The sequence below is a fragment of the Mesoplodon mirus genome (assembly GCF_964341445.2).
Source record: "Mesoplodon mirus genome assembly, chromosome: 14".
Taxonomy (NCBI): Eukaryota; Metazoa; Chordata; class Mammalia; order Artiodactyla; family Ziphiidae; genus Mesoplodon; species Mesoplodon mirus.
In genome coordinates, this window is record NC_138990.1 from 22,403,256 (window position 1) to 22,429,917 (window position 26,662).

At 53.7% G+C, this 26,662-nt stretch overlaps 1 protein-coding gene across 2 annotated transcripts; it reads right to left on the reverse strand.

Moving 5' to 3' along the window:
- FHL2 (four and a half LIM domains 2) lies at nt 1-25,786 on the reverse strand. 2 transcript variants are annotated; one of them, XM_082643041.1, is made up of 6 exons: nt 25,706-25,786; nt 14,044-14,221; nt 6,414-6,588; nt 3,325-3,494; nt 2,409-2,595; nt 1-427 (listed from the first exon to the last, which is right to left on the reverse strand). In XM_082643041.1, exons 2-6 carry the CDS (start codon nt 14,197-14,199, stop codon nt 276-278), a joined length of 840 nt encoding a protein of 279 aa, XP_082499167.1. In that variant the 5' UTR covers nt 14,200-14,221; nt 25,706-25,786; the 3' UTR covers nt 1-275. The 2 variants fall into 2 exon arrangements, with proteins under 2 accessions (XP_082499167.1, XP_082499168.1); XM_082643042.1 differs by lacking the exon at nt 25,706-25,786 and adding an exon at nt 25,358-25,438.
- Nucleotides 25,787-26,662: the final 876 nt, after the last annotated feature.

Consider the following 26,662-nt stretch of genomic DNA (forward strand, 5'->3'; position numbering starts at 1 on the left):
TGCAGTGAAAGAAAAGCGTTTATAAAGGTATCACTCAAAAGGATTTTTACACTTTGATTGGCCTCGCCTGATGACAAAACCTCAAAACCCTCTTCCCGCCTCAGGCTTCCACGGCTTTTCTCCTTCTCTAACAGAATGAGCACACAGGGTAGACGAAGGGTTTAAACAGACGTGAGTACCACTGAGCAGCGCGGAGGCACGTCCCCAGGTGGCTGGTGGAGCCAGGTGCAGCGCGAGCAGGGGCTGGGGGCGCTGCAGGGGGCTCGGGGAGGGGCTCAGATGTCCTTCCCGCAGTCCGGGCACAGGATGTCGTCCCTCTCCGTGAGGAAGCCTCGCCCCACCAGCGACAGCGAGCACTTCTTGCAGTTAAAGCAGTCGTTGTGCCACTGCCGCTCCTCGAAGGAGATGTACTTGGTGCCGCCCAGTCCTGTGGACGGAGGGGGGGGAGGACACGGATGAGGATGGGGGCGGGGGGAGGAGTCCTGTGTGGACCCGCTCAAAGCCCGGCTGGTGCCACGTGATCAGTGCTGGGCCCCACGTTTAAATCCCATCCCGTGCTCAGGTCGGGGAGCTCCTGAATCGCAGGAGAAAGACAGAAGGGCTCCACAGCTACATGACAATCGCCGTAATTATAAGCAGCCTGCGGGGGGGGGGGGTGTTCCTCCCACCTGAGTGAAACGCCTGAGTCACGGAGCCCAGTTCTCCCACCCCTTCCTTCCCTGGGTGCCTCAGGTCTGGTGCTCAGAAAATGGGCAATTAATGAATGAGGCGCCAAAGGGAGCACAGACGAGAAAGATGTGAACCGTCTCTGGAACTGCCCAGAACGGCCTCACGAAAGAGACGCCACGTGGGCGGGGGGCAGACGGATGGGCACGCCTGCTGCAGGAAGAAGCCTCAGCCACGCACGAGACTCGGAGGTCTAGTGAGGCCAGTGGAACGTGGGAGCGGGTTAGGAGGACGTGTGGGCAGTGGAGAAAGCCATCCTTTATCGAAACGAGGGAAGCAGGAACTCATTTCAGTTGGGGTGTCTGACTCTGTCTGATGTCTACTTCTTATCAAATGTTTAAGGTACGTTGGCCACCTGTTACAACACAGGTGGTCTGTCCAGCCACCAAGGCCCCTGAAACAAAATGGAATCAAATACACGGGGTAATCCTTGGTGAAATTTGGATCATGATTTGCGATTACAAACGCTTTCCAGAAAGAACGGCTCAATCTGCCATGTTAAGAACAAGTAACAACACTGGCTAGTAGCTGGAGGTCTCACAGTAGCAGGAGAAGTCTGTCATTCACCCAGCAGTTAGCTCCTTTTGTAATTTAACTGCCTGATGTCTGGCATTAAATCCATTCACACGTGGGTGGCCTCAGGCTAATCCCCTGGGCTAGTGAGTGACAGGACTGGGGGTGAACCCAGGTCTCCAAGGCTAGTTCTTTTTTTTTTTTTTTTTTTTTTATGATCTGAAACCTAGATAGGGACGTTTTTTTTTCTAATTTAACTTTTTTTTTTTACTGAAGTGTGGGATTAGCAGATGTAAACTATTATATATAGGATGGATAAACAACAAGGTCCTACCCTAGAGCACAGGGAACTCTATTCAATATCCTGTGATAAACCATAATGGGAAAGAATATCAAAGAATCTATATGTGTACAACTGAGGCCACTTTTCTGATACCACACTCCCTCTGCTACTGATGGAGCTGCACCAGCAAAGCTTTTCAACTCTTTGCCTAAACATCTTAAACTGCCTTTACCCATCCTAGGCCCACAATGACTATGAGAGACCCGCAGATCACACAGCCCGGGCCCGGGCCCTCAGGCAGAACCAAACGAGTGATTCAGGCCAGAGAGTCTCAGCATTTTCTGCATATATGAATCATCTGAGAAGCTTTTAAAAATTCTAACACCCAGGTCGTCCCCCAGAGTAATTAAATCATGACCAGGCAGCAGACATGTGTAAAGTTCCCCAGAGGTGTTGAAAGTGGGAGCATTTCCAGGACTGGAGTCCCACCAGCCATCTGCGCTCCACTCTGAATTTGGGGCACACATCCTGTAGTTCACCCAGATTTGGGCTCTTGCTCCACCAAGTGCCTGGGGGGTGGGAAGGGCCAACCCAGAGCGAGCCCCCCGCAGAGGCCGGGGAGCATCTGCACAGCCCAGCTACTTCCCTGCGCCTGTGCGGGGATGTCAGAGACTCACAGCCTGCGGTTTGGAGAGAATCCAGCCGAAAGCAGAAATAACGCCGCCGCTGTGGAGAACAGGATGGGGGGAGGCAGGGAAGCGCGCCCAGCGTGCGGGGGAGGGGAGCGCGGCGGCCCAGAGTCTGCACACGTGAACAGATCCACAAGCCAAAGCCTGGCAGCCACACGAGGGGCAGGGGGTGGTACAGGCCGGGGACGGACACTCACCGCTGATGGGGCTGGCGCAGCCGGCGCACTTCTTGGCGTACAGGTCGCAGAAGCAGCCCAGGCAGTAGGCGAACTCGTCGCGGGACGTGAAGCGCTGGCCCGACAGCGGCTTCTTGCAGGCGGTGCACACGAAGCACTCGCGGTGCCACGGCTGCTCCCGGTACGTGACGCCCCCGCTGGTGATGGGCTGCGGGCAGAAGGGCGTCAGCTCCCGCAGGGGCCTGTGCCCGGCGCCCTTGTCCCGGCCCTCGCCTCTGGAGGACGCGCGGTCCTCGCCCAGGATGCGCCGCACCGGCGTCCGGGTCCCAGAGATGCTGTCCTCCGGACGGCGAGGTCACCCCTGCCGCCCCTTCCCCAAGCTGCCAGGCTCCCGCTGCAGACCCCGGATCCCCGTTCGTGACGTGGGTACCGGGGTGTCTGCCGGGACAGCACTGCCTCCTGGCAGGCAGGAGGGCGAAGCAGGGAGACCGCAGCTCAGGGGCCGGGATCTGAGGCCACGCAGCCCCTCCTCTGCCCCACCTGCGGGCAGATCCCTGTAGCATCTCTACCACCAGGTGCACCTGCTCCAACAGCCTCCTCAGCTACTCGGGTGGAAGGAAGAGGCGTAACAGACACCATGGGGCTGGCTTCCTGGGTGGAAAAAATGAGCCCAGAGCCTGCCTTCCCACCCTGTCTGTAGTATTAGGACGCTTTTCTTTCTTTAACCTGACGCAGCCCTGGATAGTGACGAGGGATCTGTCCCCACCCCAGGGACAGGCCTTTCCAGTTTCCTTTTCCCCTCCCCGCACCCCAACTAGGTCTAGGGCCGTTTCTTGTTTATTCAAGGAGGGCGATGAACAAAGACACCTTAGGGATAGGTGGACGCTCTTTCAGAAAGGACAACAGGTGTGCAAGGGCCAGGGGGAATAAGAGGTACCTTTTTGCACTGAACGCACTGCAAGGCATACTGCCTTTCATAGCAGGGAACGCAAAAGTTCTGGCCGTCCTTCGGGATGAAGCTCTTGGTTCCGATGGGCTGCTGGCAGCGATGGCAGATGAAGCAGGTCTCGTGCCAGCTGCTACCCTTGTATTCCATCTTACGGGTGCCTGTCAGGGGTCGGGGAGAAAGGAGGACAATCGTGATTCTCACTAAAAGCCCCAGGCCAGACCACGCGTGCCTTCTGCATGTTCTGAAGGGCAGTCTTATGTCCACCCCAGAGCTCGGTACTGTCCCGTCCCAGGTCCGTGGGAGGGCGCCCGCTGGCACCCCGCAGCCCCAGGGGGTTGGGTGCAGACCGTGTGGTCCTTGTGCAGCATCGCCAGCAGAGGGCGGCAAAGCTCCTTCTCACGGGCTGCGGATGAGGACGCGCCTCCGACAGAGTCCACCGCCTGGTGGAAGGGGTGTCTTTTTCTGATTCAAAGGAGCAAGCGAGGAACCCGGTGAAGGCCTGGTGACAGCGTGACCCTGCCTGGAGGCCGTGGTGCACCTGCTAGCTGGGGCTCAGCCTCCCTGGGTGGGGACGGAGCCGTGCACCGCGATTGGTGACTTGCAGGTGTGGGCAGGGGGGCGAGCTTTGCACTGAGTGGGGCCTCTTGTCCTCTATATGATTTCGCTGCAGAAGCCACACTGACAGTCTGCACTGCTTTCACCTTGATTTGGTTGTAGCACTTTCTAAAATCAAACCAAGGAAGGAAGCTAGCGCTCAGGTCTAGGTTTGTTTTTTGTTTGTTTCTTTCTTTCTTGGTTTTTTTAAAAAAAGTATCTAGTGCTTGTATTTCCCCCCCACACACACACACACACCAGGCCTTTTCCAGACACCCTGCCTTTGGTGCTCGGTCCGTTTCCTCTCCTGACTTCTCCATCTGTTAAAATCAGCTTGACCTTTGAGACTGCTCAAAGGTGACGGCCCCAAGGCTCCCTTTCCTGGCTGCCCTCCTCTGGGCTTGTGCCTCTGTCACAGAAGGTACCAGCCAGGCTTCCCCACAGTTTCTACCTAAAACCCCCTACAGCAGAGACGGTGAGATGCACATCCCTGGGGAGGAGGAGGGCGTCGTCTTGAGATCAGCCTGCCAGAATCAAGAAAAATTCACCTTCTACTCTAAGATAGATATATATTTGTCTTTGTCAAAGCGGCAGTTAATATCTTTCTTCCCGGGGCTTCCCTGGTGGCGCAGTGGTTAAGAATCCACCTGCCGGGCTTCCCTGGTGGCGCAGTGGTTGAGAGTCCGCCTGCCGATGCAGGGGACGCGGGTTCGTGCCCCGGTCTGGGAGGATCCCACATGCCGCGGAGAGGCTGGGCCTGTGAGCCATGGCCGCTGAGCGGGCGCGTCCGGAGCCTGTGCTCCGCAGCGGGAGAGGCCACAGCGGTGAGAGGCCCGCGTACCACAAAAAAAAAAAAAAAAAAAAAAAAAAAAAGAATCCACCTGCCAATGCAGGGGACACGGGTTTGAGCCCTGGTTTTTTAAAGTAACCCCTATTTTTCTTTTCTTTTACTTATTTTATTTTTTTGGCTGCATTGGGTCTTAGTTGCGGCTCTCAGGATCTTTTGTTGGTGCGCTCGGGCTTCTCTCTAGCTGTGGCACACGGGCTCCAGGGCGCGTGGGCTCTGTAGTCTGCGGCACTCGAGCTCTCTTGAGGCGCTCAGGCTCAGTAGTTGCAGCGCTCGGACTTAGCTGCCCCGGGGCATGTGGAATCTTAGTTCCTCAACCAGGGATCGGAATCCTCGTCTGCTGCATTGGAGGGTGGATTCTTTACCACTGGACCGCCAGGGAAGTCCCTCAAGTTCTTAAGTAATTGTTGTTGAAATGAATTAAACTTATAAATATAATGAATCCTAAAGTATCTTAAGCGTCAAAACCATTTACAAATTAAGAAAATTCCAGTGTAAAACCACAAGCTTAAATCACTTACTTGATTGCACACTTTCAGTCAGAATCATAAGGTTAATTTACTCTTTAGACCAATTTTTTTCTAAACTTCACCCACACTTTACCAGATTATTTAACACACTATTATTGCTCTGAGTTGGATTCTCTTTATATGTGTGCCCTTAATTCTAAACCTTCCCAGGACTAAAGGAAGTGTATCTACCAAAGAAGCTGTCCTGAGAACAGATACCTTCCAGGGCAATTTGAGGGCTCCCTGTGCAGCTGTATCGAGCTTCCTAAGAGCTAGGGGTCCCAGCCTGTGCCCGACCCCCACTCCCCCAGCCTGAGCCTGATTCGGGGGCCACATCCCCAAAGACGGTCAATGGACAGCGTCCTCTCCCGGTTTTAGGTGGCTCTCTGGTAGGGATGCCAGATTAACGAGGTCCCAGGTGGGATTAGCTGAAATTCCGATTTGTCTGGGAGTCCTGTATTTTATTTGCTTTATTTATTTATTTGTCAAGGCTATACCGTCCAGCCACCCCTTACTGGTCACACAGAGGACGTCACTGACCCTAAGTAGCCGATGAACCATCCAAGGTCCAAATCTTAGGCTCTTCTCGCCCACACTGTGTGCGTGTCTAGCAAGATTCGTTTTTTAAATTATGTATTGAAAAATTCCATAAAGTATTTTTGTCCACTCTGTTCTTTAAAATGAAAGATTCCTCTCTCCCATAAAACAAAGAAACCAAAGTCCCCCCAAAGAGCAAGGGACACAGTCCCATCCTCCACCAACAGGTCACCCATCACTGGCCTTGGCACTGGACCCAGCTGCCGCCGAGCCTGCCGGGAACATAACCTGCATGAGGGCACAGCGCCCAGCCACGGCCCAGCACCCATTTGAGGCAGTAACCGACGGGGAAGGAATTCCGCGTGTGCGCAGAGTGCGGAGAGGGCGGGGAGCGCGCACACACGCGCGCGCACTCACACGCGCCCACACGCGCAAGCTCTGCGAGGAGGGGCGGGAGGCAAAGGGGGCAGAGGGGGCGGGGGAAGCGCGCACACGCACATTCACACGCACGCGCACAGACGATGTCTCTCTCTCTAATCTCTCTCTCTCTCTGCGGGCGGGCGGGAGGGAGGCAGCGGCTTGGTGCCCACCTGGCATGATGCTCTTCTTGCACTCCTGGCAGCGGGACGAGTACTCCTGCGAGTAGCAGTCGGTGCAGAGCAGCTGGTCCTCCTTGGCAGCGAACGGCTTGTCCACAAGGGACCCCCTGCACCGCGAGCAGTGGAAACAGGCCTCGTGCCAGTGCCGGTCCTTGTAGGACAAGTCCTGCAGGCCCAGAGCACACGAGACGTGAGACGTGAGACGTGAGAGGGGCCGGGGGCGTGGGCTCTGCTGGACCCACAGCGAGGGGGGCAAATGGGCAACGAGGGGCTGGAATGAATCAGGTAGGATGCTTCTCTTGCTGTTCTTAGGGCCACTGTTTAGACAGGGGTGTGTGCGAGAGATGCGTCTGAAAAATTGAGTGGCTTTCCCTTGGGGACTGTAAGAAAGAGAAACGGCACATGAAACTCATCAGCGCCTCTCCTGGACACACAGACCCCGGGAGTCCTCTGGCCGCGAGGACGCTGGGCAAACCCAACTGTGCTGGATGATGGCTGTGATCCCCGTGGGAGGGAGGCCAGGCTGCTGGGAAGCTCAGAGACAGAGCCTGAGGATGGGGCCCTGGGTCAACCTGGTGGAAAGCAGGTCAGGAGAGATCCAGTAGGTGCCATCAGCTGAGCATCGAAGACGTGATCTGGGCAGAGAAAGGGCACAGACCAGGAGGGCAAGACAGAGGGGCGCCGGGCGGAGCTGTGCCGCGGCTCCAGGTAGCCGGCTGGGAGAGTTCCCGCCCGGCTAGACAAAGGAGGCCAAATGAATGAATGCAATTCAGCACTGTCTTTGTTGAGACTTTGAAAGTCGAACAAACCATTTAAAGTCCCATCCGCTGGGAATTGCCTGGTGGTCCAGTGGTTAAGACTCTCCGTGCTTCCCTGCACGGGGCACGGGTTCGATTCCTGCTGGGGAACTAATATCCCACATGATACAAGCATTGTGGCCAAAAAATTTAAATAACTAAATAAATAATGCCCTGTCCACTAAGAACAATAATCAGCCTAATTTAAGAAGAGGAGGAGTTTCTGATCATGGGATCACTGTTATAACACTGATTATAGAATAAATGCATTTAACAGTTTTTTTGTATGGAAAACAGTATGGTAGTTCCTCAAAAAATTAAAAAGAGAATTACCACACGATCCAGCAGTTCCAATTCTGGGTATATGCCCCAAAGAACCAAAAGAAGGAATCTGCAGACCCACATTCACAGCAGCCAAAGGGGGAAGTCACCCCAGCGTCTGTCCACAGATGACGGATAAACATGGACTATTATTCAGCCTCACAAGGGAAACAAATTCTGACACACGCTACAACATGGATGAACTCTGAGGACATGCTAAGTGAAATAAGTCAGTCAGAAAAAGACAAATACTGAATCATTCCACTTATATGAGGTCCTGGAGGAGGTAAGTTCAGAGACGGGAAGCAGCAGGGTGGGTACCCGGGGCTGGGGCAGTGCGGGTGTGAGTGGGGACAGAGAGCTTCAGTTTTACAAGATGAAATGGTCGCACAGCAGAGTGTACGTACTTAGCACCACTGAACTGTAGACTTCCAAACAGTTAAGATGGCACATTTTATGTATGTGTATTTTACCACAATTAAAAAATAAGTTTTGATTATCACGTGGCATGTGGAAAGCACCCTTCCAGAAGTTCCGCGGGTCCCCTCCGTGAGCCCCACCCCGCTGAGCTGCGAGCCGGGAGGGCGGGGCAGGGGACAGCGAGGCTGCGAGTGAACCGGGAAGAAAGGAAGCCAAGTCCAAGGACATCTGCCTTTGGGTCCTGACCTTCAACACAGCCCAGGGGGACCCTCCACGGACGACATCGTGAGAGCGAAGCCACCAGCTGTCACCAGTTGCCCTGGTTAGCGAGTCCCATAGGAGGATGGAGCCGCGCATGCTTAGGGGACTGGCCAGTCAGGGGAAAAAAGCTCATTTAAAACGATCTCGTGGGTCAAAAGCACTGCAGAAATCCACTTGCCTGCGGTTAACATTTCCGGCATGAAAACACATTAGCTAGGTTGACAAGAGCTGATTTGTTGACAGACATCTGACACTAGAAAGTTTCCTAGAAATCTGGGTACCACCGCCCTGTCCTGACGAGACCATAAGCACCCAGGCAGGACTTCTAGACCTTCTGGAGGCCCAGCTCCTAGCCTCCACCCTCCCGAGGCTGCTGGTCACTTAGTCACTTGCTGTCCTGCGTCTCGCGTCCCGTATTCAAGGGAAGGACTGCTCACGCCCTGGCTTCTGCCTAGCCCTCCAGGCTGGTAACGGCAGCCACGTGGAAACATTCCCCCTTCCTGGTCCCACCCCCATCCCGCCCCAGGGAGCTAGTCTCTGTCCTTCCCAGATGCCGGCTCAGCTGAGTCACCAGCTGTCCCTTCCCTGGAGCACTGTGACCCTCACACAGCTGCTCCCTTGTCTGCCCCTCTCAGGCGCGCACGCACGCACACGCATGCACGCACGCACACACGTTTCTGCATTAACACTCTGCAGCCCTGAAGTGTTCATTCAGGGGCATTTGGTAATTCTCAAACCTTCTGATGAAATGTTTTTCCTCAAGATAAATACCAACCCACGCCCCTGCTCTCAGAAGCCTCAGTCTCTGAACAAGCTAGCATCACTGTCAGGGGCGGGGCCGTGGGGAACTGGAACCGGTCCACCCCTGTTCCTGCTGCAGCCAGCGGTGACTGCCCTCCGGTCACCGCCCCGCACACCTGCTGTGCCACCAGTGCCCTCGGGGACCCAGGAGCACAGTGTCTAAAATGCCTGATGTATTTCATCCCAGTGCTTAAAGCGGAGGGTTCCAGACTCAAACCCTGGCTCCGCCACGTATGTACCTGCCGTGGGGCTGGGGGTGAGTCACCTGACCTCTCCCAGCCTCAGATCCGCCCAGAGAGACAGGGATGATGGTGAAGCCCTGACAACGGTCCTGGCACACTGACACGGCTCAATTCATGTCAGTCTTAGATGCCAGCTCGTGGTGACAGCAGGTGCCCCGAAGCGTCACTTGCTGAGATCACATTTACTCATGAAGACGGGGATGGAACGGACGCCCTCATCTAAGCTCCGAGCTCCTGGCTCGGTCACTGCTCTGTACAGTGCTTTCAGCCTCTGCAGCCCTTCTGAGTCTAAAATTCTTAGTCCTCTCTTACTTAATTTCAGCCGCACAACAACCCCACGGAATAAGGTTTATTCCCATCTGATAGGTGAGCAAGTTTAACGTAACAATGCTAAGACGCCGTGAACCCCGTTTCTTGCATCCCTCCTGCTGACCTGCAGCCCGGGAGCATCTCTGCAGGCAGGTCTCAGCGCGCTCGCCCAGCCTCACCCTCTGCCCCGGTGTCCTCTACTCACCCTGTGCCCGTGCCTGACCTCGGGAGGCCCGCCCCTCCGCCCCCTCGGCTGTGAGGCCCCACGCGGGCACCAGCCGCTCGGTGACGCCTGTGTGGCCATGAGTGATGCTGGCCCTGCAGGACCCTGTGCCCCTGGTGCCACCCTGCAGGCACCCCCAGAAAAGCCCACATCATGCAACTCATTCAGGACCACACATGGAAGCCCTCATCTGCTGCTGTGCTGTCGGGTTTCCCGTAATCCTTCTCTTGTGGGGTCCTGAAAAGGGAGTCTGAGTCAAGTTGATAATTCACATCACCACCTCCTCCTGAACTCACTTCTGCAGAGTCCATGCCCTGTGGGCGCGGAGGTGGGAAATGCCACTGGCTTTGGGGGCTCGGGGCTCGTGGGGATGGACCGGAAAATGGCACAGAAAGGCCATGCCTCCAGGTTAGGTTAGGTTGATTCGACCCGGTGCCTGAACCGAAATGCACGGCTGCTCTGAAGGCTCGTCTGTAAAACTGGGTTCCTAGCAGCTCTTTCCACCTCTGGTGTTCATGGCTCCAAACAGAGTTTTAGTTTTTAGTACCGAGCTAGTCTCGTCTCACTTAATTCTGTTATGTGTCGCGTATGCCACGTGGTCCCCAAAGATACCATTTAGACGCTAGAGGTTCAAGGCTAAGACATATGGATGCACTGACTTTCAAGAACTTGGGAATGTTCTAGAAATACCCTGGTTTTAAGGTTCTGTAGAGAGAGAGCATGAAGGGGAGAAACATAAAAAAGGAAGAAAAAAAATCTTTGACACGTCGCAGAAAAAAGACCAATGCTAATCTTATGCACGCAGAATGTCGTAAATTGTAGTAAAATGTCTGATAAACAAGGTAAGATAAGGCCCAAACACTTCCTTTCAGAATTTATATTTTTCCATTTTAGAAATATTCCTAATATGGGAAGCGCTTGTGGCTTTGCTCCGAATGTGCCCTTGTTGAGACCTCAGCTGAGCCGCAGGGGGAGTCAGTGGCCTGGAGGCACCCCCCACCCACCAGTTAATGAGGGCAGCTCCGGGCAGGGGGGTCCCTCACCCTCCTTTACACCCTGTCTATCCCTCCTGGGCTGGGAGAAGCTCAGCTGCTGATTCCCAAACCAGCCAGTCCTCAGATCCATGGCATTTCACCTCATCAGTGGATCTGCCGTGTCATTTGTGCTCAGCACTTTGAAAAGGTGTTCTGCACTTTGAGACTGTCAGGCTACCATGTCCCCAACTGCACATTCTTTCCAATCCTTGAAGAACGACGCTGTGCAGCCCTGTCCCAGGTGTGCCCTCGAGGGGACCTGTTTACTTACTTTTTAAATTTATTTTTACTATTTATTTATTTTTAATTTTTGGCTGCCTTGGGTCTTCGTTGCTGCACACAGGCTTTCTCTAGTTGTGGCGAGCGGGGGCTGCTCTTGGTTGCAGTGCGTGGGCTTCTCATTGGGGTGGCTTCTCTTGTTGCAGAGCACGGGCTCTAGGCGTGTGGGCTTCAGTAGTTGTGGCGCACGGGCTTAGTTGCTCCGCGGCACATGGGATCTTCCAGGACCAGGGCTTGAACCCCTGTCCCCTGCGTTGGCAGGCGAATTCTTAACCACTGCACCGCCCCTAGGGAAGCCCTCAATGCTGGTTTTAGACCTGCAGAAGGTCCTTTGACTGTTACCACGTCTTACTCTTCGCAACCCCCTCCAGGCACACGGGTGGGTGGGTTTGGAGGCCCGTCTGACTTTATGGCACTGCTCGCAGAGACACGGAAAACCCAAAGTCTGAGCCAGGTATGTGGCCCAGAGTTTGCTAAAGGCACCAATTTGCTGATGGGAGGGATCAGCAGCCATCTGAGTTCTGGCTCAGCTTATCTTTTCTTTGGTTTCTTGACTTTTTGAAGCCCGGGACTTAGGTAGACCTATCCCCTGAAAAACATCTGTAATCAGGCAAAAAAAAATTTTTTTTGCTGGTATCCACAGGTGTCCAGGAAAAATTTCTGGAAGAGCATAAGGTCAGAGGATCATAAATTTTTATTTGTATTACCTGTTGTCAACTATTCCACTAGCCATAAAAATGAATGATTTTTACCCCTGGAGATCACAGCATTTCCTCAGAGTTAACTAAACAGAAAGAGAGTCCGCATAGAACTGATGCTCAAACACAGATAAGCTACCTATGGAAGCAGGTCATCCTGAAGTCCTGCCTACCTTATTTGAAAGTCAGTCAATACCCACAACATCAGCCTAATCCCCAGTGGCTTGCAGTATTTTCAGTTATACACAAATGTCCTTCAGAGGGAGAGCCAAGTGGGGCTTATGGCACCCCTGCCACTTTCAGACAAAAGAACAGCCACCAGACCCGCCAGCCTAGCTGCTCTGCCCAGCGCCCCTCCTGTCAGGCTGGGGCTTCTCTTCCCGAAGTGCAGGCACATTTTTCCTGCCATCACTTCCTCCACAAAACCAACTGCATAATTACTTCTGAAAGCCAAGAAAACCGTTCCAAACATTCAGAAGCCCCAAATGGCAAGGTCTAACTGCAAGTTCACATCTTTTCCCTTCCCACATGCGCAGAATCACGTGGCCTAACTCCACAGAGTGAACCGTTATCCGGGTTGAAAAGTTCAGCGTGATTGACGCCTGACTTTGCAGCAGTCTTGTTGATTTTGGCCCCATTTGGGGAATTCTTGTTTATCTGCTCCTAAAGCCTGTGCTGAAGGGTAACCAGTTTCAAGGGTCTGTCCACTAAATCATACTGAAGAAATGATCAGTGACTTCGCTTTTGTTTTTACTTTAGCCCCCAGGCAAGGATGATGAGCCCTAAATCTCCAAAACATCTCCTTTAAACCAGAGTTGTTTGTCAGAATGATATCTGAACCTCTCAGCTACTTATGTCTTTTCCAGGTAAAGCCTTTATAAAATAATAATTGTTTTCTCTGCTTCTTAGTTCTTCCTCAAAGCGGACATTTTTATTGACGTTTCTCTAGTGAAAACTGATAAAGAGGGTGAAGCTTCCAGAGGCAGGGGGAGGGAGCAAGCTGCAGGAAAGCAGTCGGAAGAGAAAAGGGGGTGGAGTTTTCCACACCATCGGCCGCTCCTTAGAGCACTGAGTGCATGGTAGCTACACACCACGAGAACCCATGACGCAGGCTCCCTTGTTGTAGCTCCCTTTTATAAACGTGCAGACCGGCACAGAGGGGTCAAGCCATGGGCCCACGATCACACAGCCAGTGAGACGCAGAGCCAGGATGGAACGAGACAGCTTGGTGTCTGAGCTCTTGTGCTTGGCCTGGAGATGAACGCAGAAGGGCCCGGACACACATCACACAGAGCTGGAGGTCGGAGGGCAGGCGGCTTTCAGACAAGCAAGACCAGCTACTTTTGCTCGTGGTCGTAGCCAAAGCTCTGGAGGTTTTAAGGCTTCTACAGGACAGGTGCCGAGTCCCGTTTCCCTTCCGCTCCACGTGACACTCCTCTCTGTGGAGCCATGACACGTGGCTGCAGCCTGGGCTCAAGTGGGGGCATCCCACACCCTCTGTCTCTGCTCAGGGCAAAGGCTTCTTCCCTGTAACATGGAAATTATCCCTCGACTGTCACTAAACACCTAGCGCCAGTAAGCCGGCTGCTTACTGACCGTCATGGGAAGGATGGATGCGACAGCAACGGGGCAGACACGCGCTGGACCACTCCGGATCACCCCCAGCAGAGCCAGCCCTACCTGCTCAGCTGGCAGCCACACATCCTGATCCTCCCCACGAAGAAGAGAAGCACCCCCGACGCCCCAGTGCAGGCAGGGCCTCGCAGCCCCTCCAGCCGGGGGTGGGCGCCGGCTCTCCCACACGCACGCTCACCGCGCCAATACTGATTGTGCGACCCTGCCCCACGAGTCAGCCCAGGAGGGAGAGTGCTGCCCTCGGGGGAGCAGGGGATGGGGCGGCAGGTGGCTGGTTAGATAAGGATGCTGACCACGGGGCCATCACAAGTGGACCTGGGATGCTCGGCACACACGTCCCGGAAAAGCCCCGACCAGGTGCAGTGGGACCGGGACCGGCAGAGACCAAGTCTGTGGGGAGGAGGCTGGGCAAGGCCGGTGGAGGGTCCGAGCCCAGCAGAGGGGCCTCCGGGGTGTCCAGGGTGATGAGGACCAGGACGTGAGCACAAATGTGCTGAGAAGCATGTGGTTCTTGGGGAGTCCAGTGTGGGTGTCCAGGGGGGTTGGGAGGCCCGAGGGCGGGCGGGGAGCACAGGGCCGGGGGATGCCCAGGGGCGGGTACCTTGCAGTCGCAGCCAATCAGCTTCCCGCACTCCTCGCACGTGCTGGCGAAGAGGGCCTCGAAGCAGGCCACGCAGTAGGGCCGCTCATCTCGCAGGACGTACTTCCGGCCAAAGAGGGAGTCCTCGCAGTGGTGGCAGTCGAAGCGCTCGGTCATCCTGGCACCAGATTTCTGCCACCTACCGGGGAGGAGAGAAAGGACAGGTTCAGTGAGCGTGCTCGATGTCCCGTGCACACGGCAGTGACCGTCCTGCTCCGTGAGGGTCACCTTTCCCATCACCTTTCCCATCGGTGGCTACATCCTCTGCGTGAGCAATCGACACTCACCCTTGAAGCGGGTGTAATTTTCAATGATACTTTTAAAAACTTAGCTGGGGGCAGTTCTGTGTCTGAGTACATTCCACTTCTTTAAGAGTCCCAATTCTGGGTGACCGTGTCAGAAAACGTGATCCCAGTTCTGGACCCAAGAAAGAGCTGGCATCAGAGCCCTCATCCCCTGGAAGGAGTGCCTGCTTCAAACGAGGGACGCAACCGCACATCTTCCCATTCTCCCTGCCCCCAAAATAGCACAGCAGGGATAGAAAACACTATGCTCATTGCTATAAAAAGACTTTCCGCGAGCTCCCCTTTATGATTCATGAATTTGAATAAGAAGAAACCACAGAAGCCAAGGGAGGGGTGTCAGAGCTGGTAAACCTGAGGCCACGGGAGCGTCGCCTCGACCCGGCTTCACTGGGAAGCACGCCAGGCCCCTGCCCAACAGGAGGCGCCCCGGGGGGGGCGGGTCTCATTCCTCCCAGGGGACAAGACTCTCTTCTCTCAGCCCAGGTATCCAGGGAGCAGGAGAAAGGGAAGGGCTGGCTTCCAAGGGCAGGGATGATCACGGTGGGAAACACAGTGACGGCAGTCAACGGCCACTCCAGGTGACACCTCGAGCTGCATTTTTCCAGGATGAGTGCGGTGTGTGTCTGAGCAGAAAGGACAGGGAAAGGGCAGAGGAAGGCGGGAGGTTTCACCCTCCCCCCTCCCCCCCTCCCCATGTGGCTCCTGCACAAACATGTCAACACCACCCCAGAAAGAGCCGGGCTACCCTGGGAAGACTAGGGGTAGAGAAACGCCTCCGAGCCATTAGAAACACAGTGCAACTTCTTTAGAAATATCTTCTCAAGTGGCAATATTTGATTTGCTACAAGTGAAAAAGCTTTATAAATGATTAAATATGGAGACAGGTTGACTGTGTAACTCTGTGCGATGTTTCACAATCTCTGATTAAACTTGATTCCATTTTCAGTCATTTCCACCCACTTAACAGTGAAATTCCAAAATAATACCCCAGGATGCAAATGAAATATTGCTGTCTGGTTTATGAGATAATAGCGAATTTGATAGTGTTTATTTATTTTGTACTCTTGTGTATATAAGATCCTGACAACTGTAAGCAGAGAAATGGACAACTTTCAAGCATCCATACTTGGTTACTTCTGTGTTTATAGGACAGTTTTTTTCCTAAAAGTATAAAGCATGCAGCTGGACACATGTGGCGAGAGCCAGCCCCCTGAATTGCTCTTCCTGGAGTTAAAGAAAACATTGTCTGGACATTCTTGCAATAACATCACAAGATGAGGCTCTTGAGCGTTTGAATTTTTGTTCTGAAACACAGCATGTAAATATCCTTTGTCCTAAGGCCACCATCAGGTTGCAGCGGCTATGTTGGCAGAAGATGCAATGCTTTCCTGTAATTCCTCAGTTAACTGGCCTTGAAAGTGGCCATCGTTTAGTTCATCGCAGTTAAGCGCCGTCCCTCCAACATATAGATTTTTCGAATAAAGGCTGCCGTTTACCTGTGGAACCTTATTTGCCTATTCTGGTCACACAAATTTAAGAATAATGACTTGAGGATTTGAAATAAGAACAAGGAAAGGAGATAGGGCTATATATAGATCATAAAATTTTTTAATCTGGAAACAATTTGGGAGATTATCTATGACTACCTCATTTTATGGATGGAAAAACTGGAGGCCAGGAATGTTAATGAAAACAGAAGATTCATATGAGCATTCCCAAACAGCCATCTCACTTAGAAAAAAGAAACTCCCGATCTAAATGGAAAGGTGGTTCCATGTGGGTTTGGACAAGCACAGGCCCTGCGGGGGAAAGGAGACGACAGACCATAGACTGCACCAACCCCACTGAGCACCATTCCTGTGCTCTGGAGTCATCAAAGTGGGGAACTGTTTTCGTCCCAGGTAAGGCCCTGGTGATGCTCACAGACCTGGGATATGCTTTCTACCTCCTCCAACTCTGCAGGACTGGGACAGAAATCATCTAACAGAGTAAACTGTGAGAACACACAGGGCTCCACATCGGCTGAAGGGGACCGAGGTGACCCCGAGACAACGCCCCCATCACTGAAACCAACCCCCAGGAGGACCAGTGTGGCCGCGACGGGCCCAGAGGGTCCGACAGCCCCCGTTTCTGCAGAACTGTCTTGGACGCTGGTGATCTCTCTCCTATCTGGTTCCTTATCTCCTCTGAGAAGCCACTCCAGTTTTACTGACTAGGACAGCACTTATGCTTAAACCAACAAGTTGGGGTGGAAAGTGAGGCCATCACTAATGAGGGGCAGAGCAGAGGGACACAAATCTGAGCGCATTTCCGGCAAGTTACAAGAAGCACAAACCCCTGAGCATCAGAATCAGTAGCCCACGAGCTACTGAGGAGACTAAGAGCGTCCCTTCCACAACAAGGTGTTTAAAACCAATTCTTCTTTAATCAAATGCTACCAAATAGAAAATTATTATACAAAATTGTGTACTTAAAGTTATACAATCCGTCTTAAGCCTCTTTTTAATGGCAAAAACTTAGCTATAGCCTTGCATTAGGCACCTCCTATAACTCCATTTTTTAATCTTATAAAATGCCTGGTTGGGCTTCCCTGATGGTGCAGTGGCTAAGAATCCACCTCCCAGTGCAGGGGACATGGGTTCGAGTCCTGGTCCGGGAAGATCCCACATGCCATGGAGCAACTAAGCCCATGCGCCACAGCTACTGAGCCTGCGCTCTAGAGCCCGCGAGCCACAACTACTGAACCCACGTGCCACAAATACCGAGCCTGTGCACTAGAGCCCATGCGCCACAACTACTGAGCCCATGCGCCACAACTACTGAAGCCCGCACCCCTAGAGCCGGTGCTCCACAAGAGAAGCCACCGCAATGAGAAGCCCGTGCACCGCAACAAAGAGTAGCCGCCACTCACTGCAACTAGAGAAAGCCCGCATGCAGCAACAAAGACCCAACGCCGCCAAAAATAAATAAATTACTCAATTAGTTAATTTTAAAAAAACAAACATAACATCTTGTTTTTTTTTAACCTAACTGTGCACAATCTGCTTACCCTCTCTCAACTGCCGTATCCCTCCCCGCGGGTTACCTGTCACTCCTGCCCATCACCTGGTGCACAAGTGCTGGGAGCACGAAGCAGCAGCAAGCCAGGAGACATCTGGACCACAGGTGTGACTGCTGACTTGTTATTCATGAACCAAACCCAAATCCCAGCGTCTGGGAGTTCTCACCCCTCCCTCGGGGTTACGTCATCCTCTGATATCATCCCCCTTGGCTCTGAACAAGCACCCGGATCTTAGGCGGCAGGTTTACAGATGTGGCCACAAGGCTCAGCCACTGACCACGGTGCTGGGAGGGAAGAGTCCTGGAGTGAGGGGTGGGTGCAGAGCGTTGACTCCGATTAAAACCAATTCTCCCCCTGCGCTGAGTCCGAGGCAAGGACACAGGTTCAGAGCGCAGTGGGCAGCAACGCGCAGGGCTGCCCCATGGAAAATAATGACTGTCTGCAAGGTCCACAGGCTTATGCGTGTGGGCTATTTTTATCTTCTCAGGTTTAAGAACTGTCATTGTCTGGAGTTGCGGGCTGGTAGGGGGGAGGGAAGAGAGAAGAGAAACAAGAAGGGAGGAGGAGAGGAAGTGGAGAGGTGGGAAAAGGAGAGAAAGGAAGGAGGAGGGAGATGGGAGGAGGGCGTTTACGGCCCAGGAAACAGGTGCATTTTTTTTTTTAACCGGAAACATTTCTTGGGAATCAAGGGAGGGGCAGAGTTTCAGGTGTTTCCTGAACAGGAGGCCCTTTGGGCCGCACGAGTGTCCATGGAGCACCCTCTTCAATGCTCCCTTTTTCAACTACGTACTTTAATCTGACCCCAAAGATGCCATTTGCCTCCTGCCCCTCGAAACCCACACGTCTCTATCCACGCGGGTCCAGGAGACCGCCCTAACCCCCTTGATTCCTCCAGAGAAATCTGTGAACATTCCTAAAGCCTTCCCACAGGCAGGAAGCAGCCTCAGTAAGTCAGTGCTGAAGAAGCCATGCCCAGCTTTAAATGCCACCCGGGTCCCAGGTGGGAAACGCCATGGCTTACCAACATCCAGAGCTTTTTAGAGAAAATTAAGAAAATTGGTCTGTTGCACGTGGGCTTGCTCTTTTGAAGAATGTACCGGAAAATGCAGTGTTTTCATGACACCACAGGACGCTGACTGCCTGTGCACCTCCCAGCCCCCAGCCATAAGCCCCGCAAAGGTGGACCCTAGGATCACTGCGGCCACACCAAGTGACAAACACGGGTCAGGTGCTTCATAAACACCTGGGGAATGAATGAACGGACACACATGGATGGGCGGCGGATGAACACAAATATCCCAGAGCACAAACATGTAGGCAACATCCAGAGTGGAAACGAGGAATGTTTTATGTGAACAATCCACTTTGCATAGCAAACCCCAGATGTAATGGGGCTTGGCATCCGATGCTGGTACAATTTCTAATGCAACAGATCCTGAGCTGCATTCTTTCTCCTCCGCCTCTGGCCTCTTCCCCCTTCCAGAGACACTGCTGCTTCCACAGTGGGTGGAACTGTTCTTACTGTGTTTGGATCCAAACCCATGTGAACACACAGCTGCACAGCCCCGGATGAGGCCTGGTCAGGCCAAGACGCACAAACCTCACCATGAGATGCTCCCAACATCTCTGTGCGGAACTGCCAGCCCCCCTGACCCAGGCTCCAGGTACCAGCGGGGCCCTGGGTGTCCTACATGGATGCAGCAGCCTATAAATCAGAGATCCTCTGTCCAAAGGCAGGGGCTCTCACACCAGAAAGGAAGCCAGAGAACACTCTGCACCAGTTTGTTTTTCTATGAACAGAAGGATCAACACACGAACCAGCTTTGCTACCCCGACACTCTCTCCATTAGTCCAGCTGAACTGTTTCTCTTAAATAAAAATTCTGGTGAAAGGGAGAGGGACACCAGCTTAAGGGATGTTGCTATTTTTAAAAACATATTATAGTGTATTTAAAATTCATTTGAAATCCATTTTGGGATTCTTCTAAGAATGACTATGCCTACTGCTGTATATTTATGGCTTCATTTACTGAGCCTTTTCTGACTATATAGGCAGAGATCAGGGAGGTATTATAACTTGATATATAAACTGGTAACTTTCAAAAACGTTTAACAAGCTTGATTTGTCCATGCTCATGTTAAGAAATGTTTTGTGTGAGAGACAAGGCTAGAATAAGGTGAACTGCTGTCTTTGGAATTATCTTTTGGATACTGAAAATGGGAAATAACAAATGTCAGATTTCTGACCTTAAGACCATAAACTAAGAATAGTGACACTTGTTTTGATGTCCTGCGGACTTTTAAATCCAGTCAACAAGGGTATATTAACTAACTTCTCTTTTCTAGGTACCGTCTTAGGCCCTGGGAGACTGAGATAAAACCCACAGTCTCCGAAAGAGTTTAGTTCTAGCTCCAAAGAGTTTAAATCACCTTTAAGATACTATCTGGATATTTAATCTCGAAACGTGTCAGTTCTGTCTACGCAGGACAAGAATCATTACGCGGGCTAGGACGGCGATCGGCCTCAGGTCCGTAACTAGCACGTGTGTGGTGTGTGTGTGTGTGTGTGGTGTGTGTGTGTGGGTGTGTGTGGTGTGAGTGTGGTGTGTGTGTGGGTGTGTGTGGTGTGGGTGTGTGGTGTGTGTGTGTGGTGTGGGTGTGGGTGTGGGTGTGTGTGGTGTGAGTGTGGTGTGTGTGTGGGTGTGTGTGGTGTGGGTGTGGGTGTGGGTGTGTGTGGTGTGTGAATGGTGTGTGGTGTGGGTGTGGGTGTGTGTGGTGTGGGTGTGGGTGTGGGTGTGGGTGGTGTGTGAATGGTGTGTGGTGTGTGTGTGGTGTGGTGTGTGGGTGTGTGTGGTGTGTGTGGGTGTGTGTGGTGTGTGTGGTGTGTGTGGTGTGTGTGGGTGTGTGTGGTGTGTGTGGTGTGTGGTGTGTGTGTGTATGGTGTGTGTGGTGTGTGTGGGTGTGTGGGTGTATGGTGTGTGTGGTGTGTGTGGTGTGTGGTGTGTGGGTGTGTGTGGGTGTGTGGTGTGAGTGTGGTGTGTGTGTGGTGTGTGTGTTGTGTTGTGTGTGTGGTGTGTATGGTGTGGGTGTGGGTGGGTGTGTGGTGTGTGTGGTGTGTGGTGTGTATGGTGTGTGTGTATGGTGTGTGTGTGGTGTGTGTGTGTGTATGGTGTGTGTATGGTGTGTGTGGTGTGTGGTGTGTGGGTGTGTGGTGTGTGTGTGGTGTGTGTGGGTGTATGGTGTGTGTGGTGTGTGGTGTGTGGGTGTGTGTGGGTGTGTGGTGTGTGTGGTGTGTGTGTGGTGTGTGTGTTGTGTTGTGTGGTGTGTGTGGTGTGTGGTGTGTGTGGGTGTGGGTGGGTGTGTGGTGTGTGTGTGGTGTGTGTGTGGTGTGTGTGTTGTGTTGTGTGGTGTGTGTGGTGTGTGGTGTGTGTGGATGTGTGTGGGTGTGTGGTGTGTGTGTGGTGTGTGTGTGGTGTGTGTGTTGTGTTGTGTGGTGTGTGTGGTGTGTGGTGTGTGTGGGTGTGGGTGGGTGTGTGGTGTGTGTGGTGTGTGGTGTGTATGGTGTGTTTGGTGCGTGTATGGTGTGTGTGTGGTGTGTGTGGGTGTATGGTGTGTGTGGTGTGGGTGTGTGGTGTGGGTGTGTGGTGTGGGTGTGGTGTGGGCGTGTGTGGTGTGTGTGTGGGTGGTGTGGGTGTGTGGTGTGGTGTGTGTGTGTTGTGTGTGGGTGTGTGTGGGTGTGGGTGTGTGTGGGTGTGTGGTGTGTGTGTGGTGTGTGTGTTGTGTTGTGTTGTGTGTGTGGTGTGTATGGTGTGGGTGTGGGTGGGTGTGTGGTGTGTGTGGTGTGTTTGGTGTGTGTATGGTGTGTGTGTGGTGTGTGTGGGTGTATGGTGTGTGTGGTGTGGGTGTGTGGTGTGTGGGTGTGTGTGGGTGTGTGGTGTGGGTGTGGTGTGGGCGTGTGTGGTGTGTGTGTGGGTGGTGTGGGTGTGTGGTGTGGTGTGTGTGTGTTGTGTGTGGGTGTGTGTGGTGTGGGCGTGTGTGGCATGTGTGGCGTGTGTGGTGTGGGTGTGTGGTGTGTATGGTGTGGGTGTGGGTGGGTGTGTGGTGTGGGTGGCAGGGGGGGCGTGTACCCCACCCTCTCTCCCTCTGCTTCCTGGGAACGTGCAGTCCAGTTATCCATGTCTGTTTACACAGAACAAAAGGAAAAACCCTCACTGCCCTTCAGGAGTCTCCTCCCATCTCCAAAAGGCAGCTCTCGGTTTGCTCTCATCCGCCTGGCCTTCCATCTGCAATGATCCCAACTTCCAGGAAAGGCTGGCCCCTCACTGTCCTCGAAACCTTGCTCCCCATGGCGTTTCTCTAGCACAACCATCAGGGCCCTGGCACAACAGGCGTGCACACCTCCTGCTGCTGCCTTCGCTTGCTGCCTAAGTTGGCTAATTCTTATTTGTTCCAAAAGTTGTACCACCAAACATAGACCTATTTTCTTTTCTTTTTTTTTTTTTTGCGGTACGCGGGCCTCTCACTGCTGTGGCCTCTCCCATTGTGGAGCACAGGCTCGGGACGTGTAGGCTCAGTGGCCATGGCTCACGGGCCCAGCAGCTCTGCGGCATGTGGGATCTTCCCGGACCGGGGCACAAACCCGTGTCCCCTGCATCGGCAGGCGGACTCCCAGCCACTGCGCCACCAGGGAAGCCCCAGACCTATTTTCTTGAAACCTAAATGTTTACAGGCTTCAAGGATGCTCTTTTACACTGGTTTTATTTACCCATAAAAACAGGGCAGATGAAGTTCCCTGGTGGCGCAGTGGTTAAGAATCCACCTGCCGATGCAGGGGACACGGGTTCGATCCCTGGTCCGGGAAGATCCCACATGTCGCGGAGCAACTAAGCCACTGCGCCACAACTACTGAGCCTGCGCTCTAGAGCCCGTGAGCCACAACTACTGAAGCCCACACGTGCTCCACAACAGAAGCCACCGCAATGAGAAGCACGCGCACCGCAACTAAGAGTAGACCCCGCTCTCAGCAACTAGAGAAAGCCCACACGCAGCAACCAAGACCTAATGCAGCCATAAATAAATAATTTTATAAAAAACAAAAACAAAAACGGCAGCCACTTCTCCTGTGGGCACAGACACTTAGAAACACCTAAAGGAGATCTGTAAGTCACAGACTAAATCAGGGCTGGCAACGTGTGGCTGACAAAGGCCAAGGATGAGCAGGGTGACATGTGATGTCCAAACTCAGTGTGTGAGAATCACCCATGAGAAGTGGACTAAAGATGGACAGACCAGAGGCTGCCCTGAACCTCTCATCAGAGATCCAAGAGGGTGGGCAAGCACTTTTTACACCGAAAGGAAAGTGAGGACCACCAGTAGCAAAGGGGTGATGGAATCTTAAAAAAAACAAGACTGAGAGCTCGTGGGGAGAACTGGGAAGCAAAGTTACTGGGGAACGGTAGTAGTCCGGGTTCTCCAGAGAAATATATATATATTATATGAAGAGGTTTATTATTGATATTAGGAATTGGCTTATATCATTATGGAGGCTGGAAGTCCCAAGCAGCTGACGAGCTGGAGACCCAGCAGAGCTACTGGGTGGTTCTAGTCTGAGTCTGAAGGCCTAAGAAGCAGGGCGCCAGAGGTTTAAGTTCTAGCTCAAAAGCCATCAGGCTCAAGACCCAAGATGAGCTGATGCTTCAGTCTGAGACCAGAGCCTGGAAAGGACAGAGTCCCAGCTCCACAGTAGGGCAGGGGGTGTCCCCTCCTGCTCAGCCTTTCATTCTGTTCGGGTCTCCAGCTGACTGGATGAGGCTACCCACTTGGGAAGAGCCCTCAGGCTACAGATTAAAATGTTAACCGCACCGAGGAACAACCTCACAGACACACCAGAAATAACATTTGCGTCTTGGATCCGCACCTGGTGGCCCAGTCAGGTCGACACAAAATTAACCATCACAAGAGCTAACACCGAAATCCACCAGTCAGGACAAGAGAGGCCATTCCCTTAAGTCACCCCAAAGTCACAATGCCAGCCTGGACTCCGGAAGACTGGGCTCTCAGCCACTAGAGAAGGGCTTGTGCGTTCAGTTCAAGGTGGCCACCTTCAGGAAGTGACTGCTCAGTATAAGTCCACGGGACCAATGTGGCTCTGATAAAACTGTCCTGAGAAAACCACCTAGGAATATCCAATGTCTCTTTCTGCTCATGGGAGCTCACAGAACTGGGTACCTCCTGGCGCTGAGTCAGAGCAGCTTAGGTAAGTTACCTGCCTACTCCAGCCCCCTGCTGATAACGAGGCAGCCTGAGCCCCAGAGGCTGGGGAACCAGCCCAGGGCCAGACAGGAAGAGAACCCAGACCTCCTGAGCCCAGTATGATTTTTTTCAATATCCTGCTGGGTGGGCCCTTTTGTCTACAATTTAGAGTCTTTTCAGTACTGGAAGTGGTTTAACAACAACCCTGGGTGAAAGTATGCAGACTAAGGCCTCACTGAAATGTTCGGGTGCATCCGCCATAGCTTAGTGGTTGGAACTCAGGCTCTCAAGTTAAGAGCTGCCTGGGGTCAGCTCTCAGGGTCACCATTTCTAGGCTGGAAAACCTTAAGAAAAGTTACTTTGATCTCTCTGTGCTTCAGTGTATCTGTAAAAATGAGGGTAATATCCAATTTGTATACACTGTTTCTGATGTGCAGGCAACCCTGAAAAGCAAGCCACCATCTTATCTGTGTTTTCCAGCTGTTGAAACTGAGGCACCATGAGATTAGGTGACTTGGCCAAGACTGCACCGCTCGGGGCTGATGGACGGGAACATGTAAGCTCAGGCAGCCTAGCTCCAGCCCAAGCACACGGGCTACCTGCCACACCTGCCTCGTGGCACGTTTGTACCTGAGCCTACCCCACTGTGCCTGGCACTGCCTGGCCTGTGGTAAGCCAACACAGCCCTCTGAACATGCAGCTGTGCAGAAGCACTGAGGCACGCCAGGATAACAAACACTGAACCCCATTCTATATACTAACTGATAAGCCTTAAAAATTCAGAATGAAAAACACTGTGAAAAATTTCATATAGATGCACAATAAAATATTCTTCACTGCTTGCTTTTATAGGAGTTTAACAGGCAGCCTAGGAATTCCTGTACTTCTCAGACTTGCCCCAAATGTTTTTGAGTCGAAATCACCTTCAGGATACCAAAGCCTCTCCCTCTAACGTATTATTACAAAACACACACAAGCAGGGGTTAGCGCCAAAAGGGTGGGAAGTATTTGGCATTGGTTCTGAACACAGTTCTCCCGGCTATGAGCCCCAGCTGTGATTTATTGTGATTTAAGTGCCCTAGTGCAGCTCATTTAACCTGGTTAGACTAGTGGGAACGGAAACCCAAATGGGTATCCGAAAGTAAAGAGAACTCTCTTCATTTGTCAATAAAACATTTAACTCTCTTCCTGCAATCTTAGGTATGCTAAGGTATCACACGAGTACAGTTTAAGATTACTACTGTGTTCGTCTAAAACAAGCCCCCCCCCCTTTTTTTTTAACCCTGGTGGTTCAGTAGTTCAATTTCCCCACGGGTCGATGCCTGAGGCCACCGGCAAGCTCCACTCCTTCCTACCGCAGGGAAAAGCCTGGGCGCCCAGCCCTCTGGGACCACTGGTTTGGTGGCCCTCCTCTCCAGGAGGACGGCTGCCTTCCTCCCTCCGGGATGGGGCGGGGTCCCTCCCACCCAAGGTACCCCCGGGGTGTCCCCGTGGCCCAGCTCCCCTGTCCCCATGTCCCCCCACTGCCCAGCACCCCCTCCCCAGATGTCCCCACCGCCCCCGGTTCCCCTGGCCCGGGGTCCCCCTCCGCCCAGGCTCCCCCGGCCCCGGCCCCCACTGCCGGCCCCCTGGCCCTGGCCCGGCTGGAGCGCACTCACCGCGCGGCGTCTCGCGGACGGCGGACGGCAGCGGAGGTCCGGGCGGCTGGGCCCGGGGAGAGGCGCGCCCCGCCCGGAGAACCCCGCGTGTCATTTGACCAAATAAGGAGACGCTCGCTGGGCGGCGCGGGCGGCGCTGCCGGGCGGGCGAGCGCCCCTGGGCTCCGGGGCGGCGCTGGGGACCCCGGCCCTTTGTTTGCCGCGGGCGTTTCCTCCGTCCTGCGGCGTCGCGGGCGCCGGCTCCGGGGCTCCCGCCGGGGCTCCCGCCGGGGCTCCCGCCGGGTCCCGAGCGCGCGGCGGCCCGGCCGGGGAGGTGCGGGGGCGCGCGGCGGAGGGGCGGCCACTTACCGGGTCCGGAGGAGCGGGAGGCGCGCCGAGGACGGGGGTTGCGGAGGGGGGCGTCTCTCTGCGGCCCCCGCGGCCCCTCTGCCACCAAGTGAGCCTGCCGATGGCAGGAAGAATGGGGAAGGCCGGGTCTTTGTCCCGCTTGGGAGGGGAGGGGAAGGACCAGTCGCCCACACTCCAGGCCGAGGGCTGCCCGGACGTTCTGTGGCCCCCTCCGGGCCAGGAAGACCTAGCAGAAGAGAAAGCGCCTCCCACACCAGAGCCCAGGCCCCCGAGCCCGGCCTGGGGGGGTCAGAGGCGGAGAGCTCACGGCGGCCGGGATGGAAACGTCCACCGCGTGCAGCCGGGGCGCAAGGTGGGCAGAAGGACCGTGGGCAGGCGTGTCGCGTTTAGCAGCGATGGGCCTCAGAGAAGGGAAGCTATCTGATTGCTTTCCCTTCTTTGATGCTCTGTGTCCCGTGATGTTTTAGCTGCTCCCCATGGGCCTCCATCACGGAATCACAGAACCTGAGCGCCATCCTATTAGCTACCACCTACTGAGATCTAGCTCTACCGCGCATCTCATTGGATTCTCGCCCCTTAAAAGTTAAGGGTGAATAATACCCCCGTTTTATGGTGAAGAAATTTCAGCTCCGAGAGGTTTGCTCAAGGCCTGCTGAGCAATAATTATGGCAGCTGCCATCTGACCTGGAGTCTGTCAAGGCCAAGCCCTGTTATCTCACAGGAGAGGAGGTGCCCCTAGTCCCGTCAGGCACTCCAGGGGCTGAGACTCGCCCCAGACCTGAGCCCCCAGAACTCTGCCTCGCCTGCTTCCTGCCTGAACCTTGCTTCTCACCAAGAACGGAAATGTGGGCTCCGGACCTGATTTCCCACTGACAGTCAAAGCAGGCCCTATCTTGAAATCCAGGGCAAACTGTGTAGGAAAGCCTTTCCCTCTGACAGTTACCTAGGTATGTTGTC

Coding starts and splice junctions, on each gene's coding strand:
- FHL2 (XM_082643041.1), bottom strand. CDS start 14,199: ATGACCGAGCGCTTCGACTGCCACCACTGCGAGGACTCCCTCTTTGGC. Junction 6,589..14,043: donor TGATTGGCTGCGACTGCAAG/GTACCCGCCCCT, acceptor CTGGGCCTGCAG/GACTTGTCCTACAAGGACCG. Junction 3,495..6,413: donor CAAGAAGAGCATCATGCCAG/GTGGGCACCAAG, acceptor GACCCCTGACAG/GCACCCGTAAGATGGAATAC.